Below are 13,418 nucleotides of genomic sequence, written 5' to 3' on the forward strand. Positions count from 1 at the left end.
TTCCTTGAGGACAAGCCCTTGTTGAGGAGAACACGGTGTGCTGAGCATATTTTACAATGGTCCCTTTTCCCTTTCCCTTACTGGAAGCATGAGGGGACTTTTCTCTGATCTTAACCCTGAGAGTCTAGTGGTATTCCTTAAGGTCCCCTTCTAGGACTTTATCTCAAATCTGGGGCATGGTTAAGCCTTCTGCAATTAATCAATGACCCTCTACATGTTTCTGCCAGTTACGGGCTCCAGAGATAAATTCTGGTTCTCTGTATTCACCTATCTCTTTAGATTTGGGGCTGGCAATTTGCCCTGTGACCTCAATTCTCTGATGGATGTAAGAAGAGTCATTGGTTTTCAGTTTAGTCATACTTTTTTTTTTCTCTTTATGAAGATGGGAGTCTTAATTTCCAAGGTTTTTTTTTTTTTTTTTTTACATGTTACACTAGAACAGTTTTTAAAATAGATACTTTGAGAGTATTTTTCGTAGGCCATCATATAGTTTGGCAATAGACTTCTATTTCTTTCTTTCCTTTCTCTTTGAATTTTACTTTTCTTGCCTTTTTGCACTGAATAAAGCCTCCAGTATAATACTGCATATATGCGGTGAGGAAGGACAGTCTTGCATCATTACCAGTCTTAGGAAGAAAGCATTCGGTTTTTCACAATTAAGTCTGATATTTGCTGCATGTTTTTCATAGATATCGTTCATTAGGTTGAAGAACTTCCCCGATTTTCTTGGCTTGCTGAGAGTTTTGATCGTTTGATGTTGAACTTTGTCAAATGCCTTTTCTGTATCTGTTGAGATTACCATAGGGTTTGTTTTCTTTCCCTTTAGTCTTTCGAGATGATAAATTACATCATTTTATGTTCAAATGATGAATCAAACTTCCTTTCTTGGAATAAACCCCACTAGGTCATTGTCAGTTTCCTAGGCTCGTCATAGGGAAAGTGCCACAAACTGGGTGACTTAGTTAGAACAATGGAAATCTATGGTCTCAGAATTCTCAAGTATAGAAGTGTAAGATCAAGGTCAGCAGGGCTACACTCCACTTGAAATACATAGGAGAAGGGTCATCCTTTGCCTTTTCCAGCTTCTCGTAGCTCCGGGTGTTCCCCGGTTTGCAGCAGCACGACTCCACTTGGTACCTCCATGTTCACGTGGCATTTTCCTGTCTCTTCGCATTGTCTTCTCTTTATATGTGTGTCTGTCTCTGTGACCGAAGTTCCCCTTTTCATAAGGATACTAGTCATACTGGGTTAGGGTCCACCCTATGACATTATCTCAATTTGGGTAACGCCGCAAGGACCTTATGCTGTGGTCTGAATGATTGTGGCCCCCTCCCCCCAATCCATGTGTTGAAATCCTAAGCACCAATGGTGAGGGTGTTAGCAGATAGAGCCTTTGGGAGGTGCTTAAGCATGAAGGAGCCCTCACGAATGGGATCGATGCCTTATATAAGAGGGCCCAGAGAGGTCCTTAGCCCCTGCCACTGTGTGAGGACACAATGAGAATGCACCAGCTACGAACCAGGAAGGTGGCCCTCACCAAAACCACCATGCTGGCACCTTGAGCTCAGACTTCCCAGCCTTCAAAACCGTGAGAGATAAATTTGTTTATGAGCTACCTAGTCTGTGGTATTTTGTTAGAGCAGCCTGAGCAGACTGAGACAACTTATTTCAAAATAAAGTCACATTCTGAGGTACTGGGGGTTAGGACATCAACGGATCATTTTTTGGTGTGAAGATGCAATTCAATGCATAAAAGTCATGGTGTGTAATCGTTTTGCATATTGGTAGATTTGATTTCTTGCTAAGGATTTTTATATTCATGCTTATAATGGATTTGAATTTGTATTGTTTTTTTCTTGTAATGACTTTGGTTTTGGTGTCATAATGCAGTTTCATAAAATTTTGGGGAAACATTCCTTCCTCTTATTTTTCTCTGGCCGCTTTTAAGATTTCCTCTTTGTCTTGATTTTTCTGCATTTTCACTATAAATCCAAGTGTAATATTATTCTTGACTTACTTTGTTTGAGATGTCTTGGTTTTCTTGCCTCTGTGAAAAATTCATAGCCATCATCTGCCAACATACTGCTTTTGCCCTATTTCTCTCTCTCTCCCTCTCTGTATGTGTTTTTATCTGCTTTTACCTTGTAGCACTACTAATTCTGAACCATCTTAAACTGACAGTACTTGAGATTTCTTGGCCAACTCTGATGATGCCAGTTTGGGTTATTCTGCTAGAAAGCTCCCTCCCTCCCATCTCTCTCTGTCTCTCTCTTTCTCTCTCTCCTTTGTCAGAATTATACCAAGGCCCTGTGGGAGTGGTTGAATGGATAATGGGACAGCATTCTTTCAACTTCACCCTGACCCTGAGATGAGTTTCTGTGACTATGACGTTTTCTCAGAGTCTCTATCTTGGGCATGACCCGAGCCTTGCCTTATAGAACCCCTGTTTCCCCACAGTTAATTTTGGTGTTAATTGGCACATTTCTTCAGGAGGAAGGTGCTTTTTGAATTTTTTACTTAATTCTCTTGAATTTTGTTTTTGACGAAAATTTGGCTTGATAAAGCTACTCGCTTGAGTAGTGAATTTAAAAAGCCTTAAAAAAAAAAAGTCACCATTTTAAGCTGTGTCAACAGAAAGTTCGGTCACAATAAGATGGCCTATGATTACCTAAAGCCTTGGTTTTGTATCCAGGTAAATCACTGCTTTCTACATCTTGTTTACCAGCTTTTCATTCATTTCTTGATAGGACATCTGGTCTCCTGCCTCAGTGATGACTTCTATGTGGGGCCCCAATAGTCCCTCTCTTTCCAAACTTCATAAATGATTTGCTGGTCTAATAATGATTTTTTTCCTTTTTCTTAAAGTCCAATGAACTTAACCAGGAAGTGTCTTAACCAGGAAGTGTCTTGGAATTTGTGTTAGATTTTTCTTAGTTGTTTTGTTCTCATTAAAGAAAGATCTATTCTACTATGACTTTCAATATTTTTGTTTCATGTTTTAAATTTCTTAAGGACAAGAAATATGCATACATTGGATCCTTTGTCCCACATCTATAATTTTTCTCCAGTTCTTTATCATCTGTGCTCTTTTTCATTTCATTTTGCTTAGTTTTCATAGTCTGTGCAGGACATGCCTCTTTTCAGCTCTCTGTTATCTTAGTTGCTTCTAAGGTGGCTTTCCTTTTTCTTAAGATATTTCTCTTTCATTTCTTTTCTGAGCTCTTTCAGGTCACATTAAAAATTCTTCTGCAGTTTCATTATCACTTCAAAAAATAATTTAGTATTTCTATTTTTGACTTCTTGTTTCATAATGGCCATATTTAATTTCTTTTACAGGAAATGTATTTTCTGTGTGTTTTGTAACTTAATTCTTTTGATGTGCAAACAAGAATTTCCTTTGTCTTTTGTTCCTTAGGCTTTGTCATTTTTATGGGCAAAGGGCTGCATTACGTTTTCATAGATTCTATGTTGGCTCACTTTTTACTATTATACAATTTAATGGGGCCACTCTAAGAGACCAGTTATTTGCTGAAGAGACACGTTGGTGTGGTGAGAGGCACCTAGTGTGTGAGCCGGGACATTAAAGGCTCAGGCCTTTCAACTGGGGACACTTGGTCACCAGCACCCTTCTGTCAGGTAGCAGCAGGTCAACGGGCTCCTCCTTGAAGCCTGTTGATAGCCTTGAAGATCACACATGTCTAGTCAGGTGTTTAGAGCTTTATTTATTTTCGTCAGCAGCCCCTTAGTAAACTGGAACTCACTTTTTGTTTCTTCACCCTCACACATGGATGCATTGTTAGGGAAACGCTTGAAGGGAAATCGCTCTCTTACTAAACATCCAGTGATGGTGAGAAAGTTCGTGACTCAAGGACTTGAATATCCCTCTTAATCCTGCGCTACAGGACCTTGGGCAGGTCTGAGGAAAACTGGGTACGTGGACTCAGACATAAAAATGCTTCTTGCTGTTGAGGGCACACTAGCCTCTATTTCTTGTCAGAAACAAATGAGACTTTCCTTGGCCCCTTGGTCAAAAATCTCACTTATTTTGGGGGTAGGAGATATCAAAATATACGTTACCTGGGTGAAGTTAATGGGGCCAGGAAGACTATTCAAGGCTATTTCAATAGGGGAGAGAGACTGAGCTCACCTTGGCTGAAACAAAGGTGGGGGAGTTTTAAAAAGCTGGGGTGGGGAAGGAGGAGGATTGTTGGCCACCTGTGTCTGCTAACTGGCTTTACCCAAAGAATAACTACATTTTCTCTTATCTTCACGACTTGTGAGAATTTTACACTCCGAGCAAGGCACCCCCTGAAGTTAGGTTCCTACCCTGCCATGGAATGGAGAACTTCTTTGATGATTACATTTCAGGGATCTCCCAGGTCCTTGAGAAAAGCTTTCCCATGGATCTTAAAGCTGGCAAGGGGCTTTTCAGGACATTTCTGTACATTTCAAAGGGAGTAGAATAACAACATACAATCACCGTTTCCAAAGGAAATGCTTCACGTTAGTAAAAAGGAAAGGGAATTCAGGGACTAGAGACAAGAAGACATCTATTTCCAATTTAGTCAAGCCGAGGGGAATGTTAAGGCCATCTGGGTCAGGGGGCTGCCCTCTGGTCATGGAGCTACTGCTCTTCAGCCAAGACACTCTCCCCTCCGCTTCCCCCAGCCCTATTCACCTTCTCCCCTCGCCCATTCTTTTTCTGAGGCCAGCTGCTGGGCCCTATCTCACTGCATCTTCCCCAGTCTCCTGCCTGGGCTGAGTGTCAGTGCCCACCCAGAGCCTCCAGGGCTGGGGAGGGAATGGGGATGTGGTAGCCATGAGGGAACCAGAACCGCCTCGCCAATACAGGGTGACAGGGGAGGTCTTGGATGTCTGGTCCCTGGAGAAATGGATGGGACAAGTGAAGAACTGGAGGCTAGGGAAACAGTCTCCTCCCTGGGGACTCAACAGAGGTCCAACATGCAATGCACTTGATGCGTTCCCTGGAGCCTGATTTCAGTTGCACTTCTGGGTAACATTCCTTTGCCTTCTTGTTGTAGGACCTGTTGATTTCTCTTTAATCTGTCAGAAGGTGGAGGAAAAGATGGGCTGCCAACAGTCTCTGCAAGGATCAGACGTGTCCAAAGTCCGCACCATTTACCTCAATGAGCCCATTAGGAACAACTTCTGCAAAAACTCCATCAGGTGAGAAGTGTGTGTAGCTGGGAGGAGAGGAAGGAGGAGGATGTGGTCCTCACCTGCAAAATACACTTGGTGTAGATACTTCAGGCTGTAACAGTTGTCTCAAACCCTGAGAAACTTTGAATTCTCAAGTTCACTACCAAGAATAGGCTGTGTCTTCATCTCACCCTCAAGGTTTCTGTTTCTGAATTGGCCTCTGCTCTCACTTGTTCCTCCTGTTCATAGCAGTACCATGCAGCCCACTGCCAATCGAGAGTGCCCTTTAGCAATACCTAGGAGGTAAAAGTGCTTTCCTTTCTTCCCCCCAAGGTTTTATTTAAATTCATGTTGGTTAACATATAGTGTAGTATTGGTTTCAGGAGTAGAATTTGGCAATTCATCACTTACATATAACACCCAGTGTTCATCCCAACAAGTGCCCTCCTTAATGCCCATCACCCATTTCGCCCATCCCCCCCACCCAACACCTCTCCAGCAACCCTCAGTTTGTTGTCTACAGTTAAGAGTCTCTTACGGTTTGCCTCCCTCTTGTTTTCATCTTATTTTCTTTTTCCTACACTTCCCCTATGTTCATCTGTTTCGTTTCTTAAATTCCACATGTGAGTGAAGTCATATGTCTTTCTCTGACTGACTTATTTCGCTTAGCATGATACATTCTAGCTCCATCCACATCTTGCAAATGGCAAGATTTCATTCTTTTTGATGGCTGAGTAACATTCCATTAAATACACATGCGCGCACATGCACACACACACACACACACACACACACACACACACATCTTCTTTATCCATTCATCAGCTGATGGACATTTGGGCTCTTTCCACAGTTTGGCTGTTGTTGACAGCTGTAACCATTGTGGTGCATGTGCCTCTTTGAATCACTACTCTTTGTATCCTTTGGATAAATACCTGGTAGTACAATTGCTGGGTCATAGGGTAGTTCTCTTTTTAACTTTTTCAGGAACCTCCATACTGTTCTCCAGAGTGGCTGCACCAGTTTGCATTCCCAAGGTAAAGTGCTTTGCAGTGAAACCTCACAGAGCTGCTGAGTTCTCCACCATTATCCTACATTGGGGAATTTAGCATTAGGCTTTTTTTTTTTTTTTTTTGATTGAAGTATACTTAACATATGGTGTTATATTAGTTTTCAGGTGTATAATATAGTGATTCAGCAATTGTATACATTACTCAGTGCTCATCAGGGTAAGTGTGCTCTTAATCCCCTTTATTTCACCCATCCCCCCACTCATCTCCCTTCTGGCAACCACCAGTTATTTTTCTGTATTTAAGTTTCTGGTTTTTTGTTTGTCTCTTTTCTCTTTGTTGGTTTCTTATATTCACATACGACGGAAATAATACAGTATTTGTCTTTCTCTGGCTGACTTATTTCACTTAGCATTATACCCTCTAGGTCCTTCCATTTTGATATATACCATACCTTCTTTACCCGTTCATCTGTGGACGGACACTTGGGTTCCTTCTATATCTTGCCTATTGTAAATAATGCTGCAATAAACATAGGGGTGCATATAGATCTGTGAATTTGTGTTTTTGTTTTCTTTGGGTAGATACCCAGTAATGAATTACTAGATCATATGGTAAATATATTTTTAATTTTTCATGAAATCTCCATACTGTTTTCCATAGTGGCTGTACCAATCTGCATTCTCACCAACAGTGCATGAGGGTTCCTTTTCCTCCACATCCTTGTTACTGTGATTTTTCATTATAGTCATTCTGACAGGTGTAAAGTGATATTTTATTGTGGTTTTAATTCGCATTCCTGTGATAATTAGTGATGTTGAGCATCTTTTCATCTGTCTGTTGGCCATCTATATGTCTTCCTTGGAAAAATGCCTATTCAGGTCCTCTGCCCATTTTTAATCACACTAATTTGGGGGGGGGGGTTGAGGGGAATACATTTATATTTGAATAAGTTTATATACATAGGATGTTAACCCCTTACTGGATATGTCATTTGCAAATATCTTCTCCCACTCAGTAGGTTGCCTATTCATTTTGTTGATGGTTTCCTTCACTGTGCAAAAGCTAATTTTGGTGTAGTCCCAATGGTTTAATTTTGCTTTTGTTTCCATTGCCAGAGAAGACATATCTAGAAAAATATTTCTACGTCCAATGCCAAATTGACATTTCTTTTAGGAGTTTTATGGTTTCAAGTCTTACATTTAGGTATTTAATCCATTTTGATTTTATTTTTGTGTATGATGTAAGAAATTGGTCCAGTTTCATTCTTTTGCATGTAGCTTTCCAGTTTCCCAGTACCATTTATTGAAGGGATTGTCTTTTACCCTTTTTATATTCTTGCCTCCCGTGTCATAGATTAAGTGACCAAATAGGTGTGTGTTTACCCCTGGGCTGTCTATTCTGTTCTATTGGCCTGAGTGTCTGTTTTTGTGCCAGTACCATAATGTTTGGATTACTATAGCTTTAGTACCATAATGTTTGGATTACTATAGCTTTGTAGTACATCTTGAAATCTGGGAGGGTGATACGTCTGGTTTGGTTCTTCCTTCTCAAGATTGCCTTAGCTATTTGGGGTCTTTTGTGATTTCATACAAATTTGAGGACTGTTTGTTCTAGTTCTGTGAAAATGTTGGTGTTTTTATAGGAATTACACTACATGCATAGATTGCTTTGTGTAGTATGGACATTTTAACAATATTGATTCTTCTAATCCATGATCATGAAATATCTTGCCATTTGTGTCATCTTCAATTTCTTTCATCAATATTTTACAGTTTTCAAAGTACAAGTCTTTCACCTCCTTGGTTAAGTTTACTTTTAGATATTTTATTATTTTTGGTGCAATTGTAAATGAGATTTTTTTTTCTTGATTTCTCTTCCTGCAGCTTTGTTATTAGTGTATAGAAACACAACAGATTTATGTATAGTAATTTTGTATCCTGCAACTTTACTAAATTATCATTACTCATAGTCACTTGGTGGAGTTTTAAGGGTTTTTCAAATATAGTGTCATCTGCAAATAGTGACAGTTTTACTTCTTCCTTACCAATTTGGATGCTTTTTATTTCTTTTTCTTGTCTGATTGCTGTGGCTAGGACTTCCAGTGATCTGTTGAATAAAACTAGTGAGAGTGGACATCCTTTTCTTGTTTCTGATCTTAGAAGAAAAGCTCTTAGTTTTTCACCATTGAGTATAATTTTAGCTGTGGGTTTTTCATATAAGGCCTTTGATATGTTGAGGTATGTTTCCTCTAAACCTGTTTTATTGAGAGTTTTTATCAAAAATGGATGTTATATTTTGTCAGTTGCTTTTTCTGCATCTATTGAGATAATATGGTTTTTATCCTTTCTCTTGTTGATGTGATGTATCACATTGATTGATTTGTACATATCGAACCACCCTTACATCCCTGGAATAAATTTTACTTGATTGTGGTAAATCGTTCTTCTAATGTATTGTTGGTTTTAGTTTGGTAATATTTTGTTGAGGATTTTTGAGTCTATTCATATCAGAGATATTGGCCTGTTGTTTTCTCTTTTTGGTAGTGTTTTTGTCTGGTTTTGGTGTTAGGGTAATGCTGGCTTTGTAGAATGAATTGGGAACTTTTCCTTCATCTTTTGTTTTTTGGAATAGTTTGAGAAGAATATGTATTAACTTTTTTAAAAGTTTGGCAGAATTCGTCTGTAAAGCTATCTGGTCCTGGACCTCTGTTTGTTTGGAGTTTTTTGGTTACTAATTCAATTTCAATATTGGCAATCTGTGTGCTCAGATCTTCTGTTTCTTCCTGATTCAGGTTTTGAAGATTGTATGTTTCTAGGAATTTCTTCTAGGTTGTCCAATTTTTGGCATACAATTTCTCATAATATTCTCTTATAATCCTTTGTATTTCTGTGGTGTTGGTTTTTCTCCTTTCTTTTTCCTTTTTTAATTTTTTAATGTTTATTCATGTTTTGAGAGAGAGAGGGACCGAGTGCAAATGGTGGAGGGGCAGAGAGAGAGGGGGACACAGAATCTGAAGCAGGCTCTTGGCTGTGAGCTGTTAGCACAGAGCCCGTTGTGGGTCTTGAACTCACGAACGTGAGATCATGACCTGAGCCAAAGTTGGTCACTTAATGGACTGAGCCACCCAGGCACCCCTCTTCTCCTTCATTTCAGATTTTATTTGAGTCATTTTCTCTTTTTCTTGATGAGTCTGGTTATACTTTATCAACTTTATCTTTTTAAAGAACTAGCTCTTGATTTCATTTATCTTTATTGTTTTAGTCTCATTTTATTCATTTCCACTCTAATCTTTATGTTTCCTTCTTTCTGCTAGCTCTGGACTTAGTTTGTTCTTCCTTTTCAGCTCCTTTAGGTGTAAGGTTAGGTTGTTTGGAATTTTTTTCTTATTTCTTGAGGTGGGCCTGAATCACTATAAACGTCCTGCTTAGAACAGGCTTTGCTGTGTCCCAAAGATTTTGGAAAATTGTGTTTTCAATTCATTTGTCTCCATGTATTTTTTGAGTTTTTCATTAGCAGCAATAAATGGTGTTGATGATGGGGACCCTGACATGATGTGACGAGAAGTCCACTTTACCTCTGTGTTCCATCCCAACAAATCACCTCACTCTGAGCAGGAGGAAAATGCCAGACAAGCCAAACTGAGGTCATCCTCATTGATCCATTGGTTGTTTAGGGGCATACTGTTTAGCCTCTATGGGTTTGTGTTTTTTCCAGCTCTTTTTTTTTTTTTTTTTTTTGTAATTGATTTCTAGTTTCATACCATTTTGGTCAGAAAAGATGCTTGAGATTATTTGAATGTTCCTAAATTTATTGAGACTTGTTTTGTGCCCTGATATGTCATCTAGTCTAGAGAATGTTCTACGTGTACTTGAAAATAGTGTGTATTCTGTTGTTTTGGATGGAATGTTTTGTTTATATCTGTTAGGTCCATCTAGTCTGATCTGGTTCACAGACACTGTTTCCTTGTTGATTTTCTGTCTGGACAATCTATTAATTGATGTAAGTGGAGTATTAAAGTCCCCTTCTATTACTGTATTACTGTCAGTTTCTTCCTTTATTACTGCTAATGTTTGCTTTTTGTGTTTAGGTGCTCCTATGTTGGGTTCATAGATATTTACAATTGTTATATTCTCTTGGTGGATTAATCCCTTTATCATTATGTAGTGTCCTTATTTGTCTCTTGCAATAGTCTTTGTTTTAAAGTCTATTTAGTCTGATTTAAGTATTGCCACCCCAGCTTTTTTTTTTTTTTTTTTTTTTTGGCTTCCATTTGCATAGTATATGTTTTTCCATCCTTTCATTTTCCGTGTGTATGTGCCTCTAGGTCTAAAGTGCGTTTCTTGTAGGGAAGCTTATAAATGAGTCTTGCTTGTTTTTATTTATTCAGTTACCCTATGTATTTTGATTTGAGCATTTAGTACATTCACATTTAATTATTGAGATATTTATTGCCATGTTGTTGTTTCTGGTTGGTGTTGTAGTTGTTCTCTGTTCCTTTATTCTTTTCTTGCTCTCCTTCCTTGTGGTTTGATGGCTTTCCTTAGTGTTATACTTGGATTTCCTTCTCTTTATTGGTTATGTATCTGTTGTAGGTTTTTGATCTGTGGTCACCACCAGGATCAAATATATGACATCTTATGTATGTTGTAGTCTATGTTCATAGTTACTTAAGTTCAAACACATTCTAAAAGCACTAAATTTGGGGGTGCCTGGGTGGCTCAGTTGGTTAGGCATCTGACTTCAATTAAGGTCATGATCTCACAGCTTGTGGGTTTGAGCCCCACGTTGGGCTCTGTGCTGACAGCTCAGAGCCTGGATCCTGCTTTAGATTCTGTATCTCTCTCTCTCTCTCTCTCTCTCTCTCTCGGCCCCTCCCCTGCTTGAGCTTTGTCTCTGTCTTTGTCTCCCTCTCAAAAATAAACAAACATTAAAATTAAAAACAAAATAAAAGCATTTTTTTGCTATTTTTATATTTGTACATTTTATATTTTTATATTTGTACATTTTTACACCCCCTCTATGTTTTATGTATATAATGTCATATTTGACATCATTTTATTTTGTATATCTCTTAACCAATTTTCTGTAGATAACTGATTTTACTGCCTTTGTCTTTTAGCTGTCATACTCATGTATAAGTGAGTTATTTACCACCTTTACTATATGTTTGCTTTTATCTATGAAAATTTTTCCTCTTATAATTTTCTTCTTATTATGACCTTTTCTTTCCATTTAAAGAATTTCCGTAAACATTTCTTGTAAGGTTGGTTTAGTGGTGATGAACTCCTTCAACTTTTGTTTGTCTGGGAAATTCCTTATCTCTTTTTCTATTCTGAATGGTAAACTTGTTGGATAGAATATTCTTAGTTGTAGGTTTTTGGTTTTTTTTTTTCTTTTGGCACTTTGAATCTATCATGCTACCCCCTTTGGCCTGTAGTTTCTGCTGAAAAATCACATGATAGATTTATGGGGTTTTCTTCTTATGTAACTCTCTGCTTGTCTCTTGCTTTTTAAAAAATTCTCTATCGTTACTTTTTTGCCATTTTAATGATTATATGTCTTGGTATGGACGTCCCTGGGTTCATCTGGTTAGGGACTCTCTCTGCATTCTGTATCTGGGTGTCTGTTTCCTTCCCCAGATTAGAGAAGTTTTCAGCTATTATTTCTTCAAATAAGTTTTTTGCCCCCTTCTTTTTCTCTTCTTTTTCTGAAATCTCTATATTTGAATGTTATTGATGATGTCGCAGAGTTCCCGTAACCTATTTCCATTTTTTATTATTGGTTTTTCTTTTTGCTGTTCAGCTGGGTTGATTTCCATTACCCTATCTTCCTGATCACTAATCTGTTCTTCTGCATCCTGTAATCTGCTTGTGGTTTCCTCTACTGTATTTTTAATTTCTGTTACAGAATTCTTCAGCTTTCACTGGTTTTTCACATTTTCTGTCTCTTTTTTGAAGTTCTCACTGAGTTCATCCACTCTTCTCTCAAGTTCTCTGAGTATCTTTAGGACCATTACTTTGATTTTTTTATCAAGCATATTATTTTTGTTTCATTTTGGTCTTTTCCTATGATTTTGTCTTGTTCTTTCATTTGTGACATATTCTTCTGTCTCCTGATTTTGTAACTCTGTGTCTATTTCTGTGTATTAGGCAGGTTGGCTACATCTCCTGGACTTGAATGTAGCGGTCTTTAATAGGAGTGGTGCCTATAGTGCAATCTCCGTTGGTCCCCAGGACAACATCCTCCGGGGTGTCTCCTGTGTGGGCTGTCTTGCACCCTCCACTTATAGCTGGGCCTCAGTTATTCTTAGTTCAGACAGCTGCAATGACCCATTTTTTCTTCTGTTGGTGCCCTGGACAGGGTTTGCTCCCTGCACTGTGGAGAGGCATGTCTGCGGCTACTGTGGGCTTGTTGGTGGGCAGGGCCAGCAGTCAGCCAACCTGTCTGCAGTTGGCCTTTCTGCCATAGCTGCACATGCACCCTAGGGCAGGGCTTGCTTTCTGCAGAGCCAGCCAAGACGCCTGGCTGCAGAAACTGTGGGCGTGTTGTTATATGGGGTTATGTCTCCCTCTCTTCAGGGCAGGAGTCCCTTTGGAGCGGTGCTGGTCCCTGTGGGAGCTGCCTGCAGGGTCTGTTGGGCAGCAGCTGCTTTGCTGGGATGCCTGTTGAAGAATCAGGCAGGCCGGATGTGGAGGGTCCACAGGGGAATGCTGGGCTGGGGCACCTGATGCTAGAAAGGTGGATGAAGAGTGTTGCTGGCTCCCACAAGCATCTGGCTATCTAGCCTGGGGGAAGGAAAGAGAAATGGCTTCTGCCAGCACTCTTGTTCCTGGAAAAATCTCATGCAGATTCCTGCCCCTCCAGGCACATGTTTTAAGATTAGTCAGTAAATCTTCATGTATACCCCATGTGCTTTTCAAACTGCTGCTTCTGTATTGGGCCTTGGGCTGGATTGTTTAGTATGCTGGCCCTTTAAGGGCAGGGACTCAGCTTTCCCTCGCTCTCTGGCTCTCCCACAGTTAAGCCTGATGAATTTTAAAGTTTTTGGATTGAAGCCCCACTGGCCTTCAAGCCAGATTTTATGGGGACTCATCAGTGTGGGTCCCCAGGGCTGGGGGTGCCCTGTGTGGGGTCACATCCTTTTGCTTTTTGGAACTTGTGCTATCTCTCCCATTTGCGGCTAGTTGTGCTGGGGATTTGGTTCCCAAATGCAGCTCTGCCTTTCCTGCCCTTTTTGGTGTGGCC

At 39.6% G+C, this 13,418-nt stretch overlaps 1 protein-coding gene across 6 annotated transcripts in view; it reads left to right on the forward strand.

The window, feature by feature from the left end:
* LOC132680603 (phospholipid-transporting ATPase IB-like) overlaps nucleotides 1-13,418 on the forward strand; it is a 222,975-nt gene that overhangs the window by 18,645 nt on the left and 190,912 nt on the right. For all 6 annotated transcript variants that reach the window (XM_078445640.2, XM_078445698.2, XM_078445736.2 and 3 more), the window contains exon 2: nucleotides 5,043-5,187. In XM_078445640.2, coding sequence (XP_078301766.2) covers nucleotides 5,087-5,187 — 101 coding nt within the window. In that variant the 5' untranslated portion in view covers nucleotides 5,043-5,086. The remainder of the gene's footprint in view (nucleotides 1-5,042; nucleotides 5,188-13,418) is intronic.

This window comes from Panthera onca, chromosome A1 (assembly GCF_046562875.1).
Source record: "Panthera onca isolate mPanOnc1 chromosome A1, mPanOnc1 haplotype 2, whole genome shotgun sequence".
In the NCBI taxonomy this organism is placed as follows: domain Eukaryota; kingdom Metazoa; phylum Chordata; class Mammalia; order Carnivora; family Felidae; genus Panthera; species Panthera onca.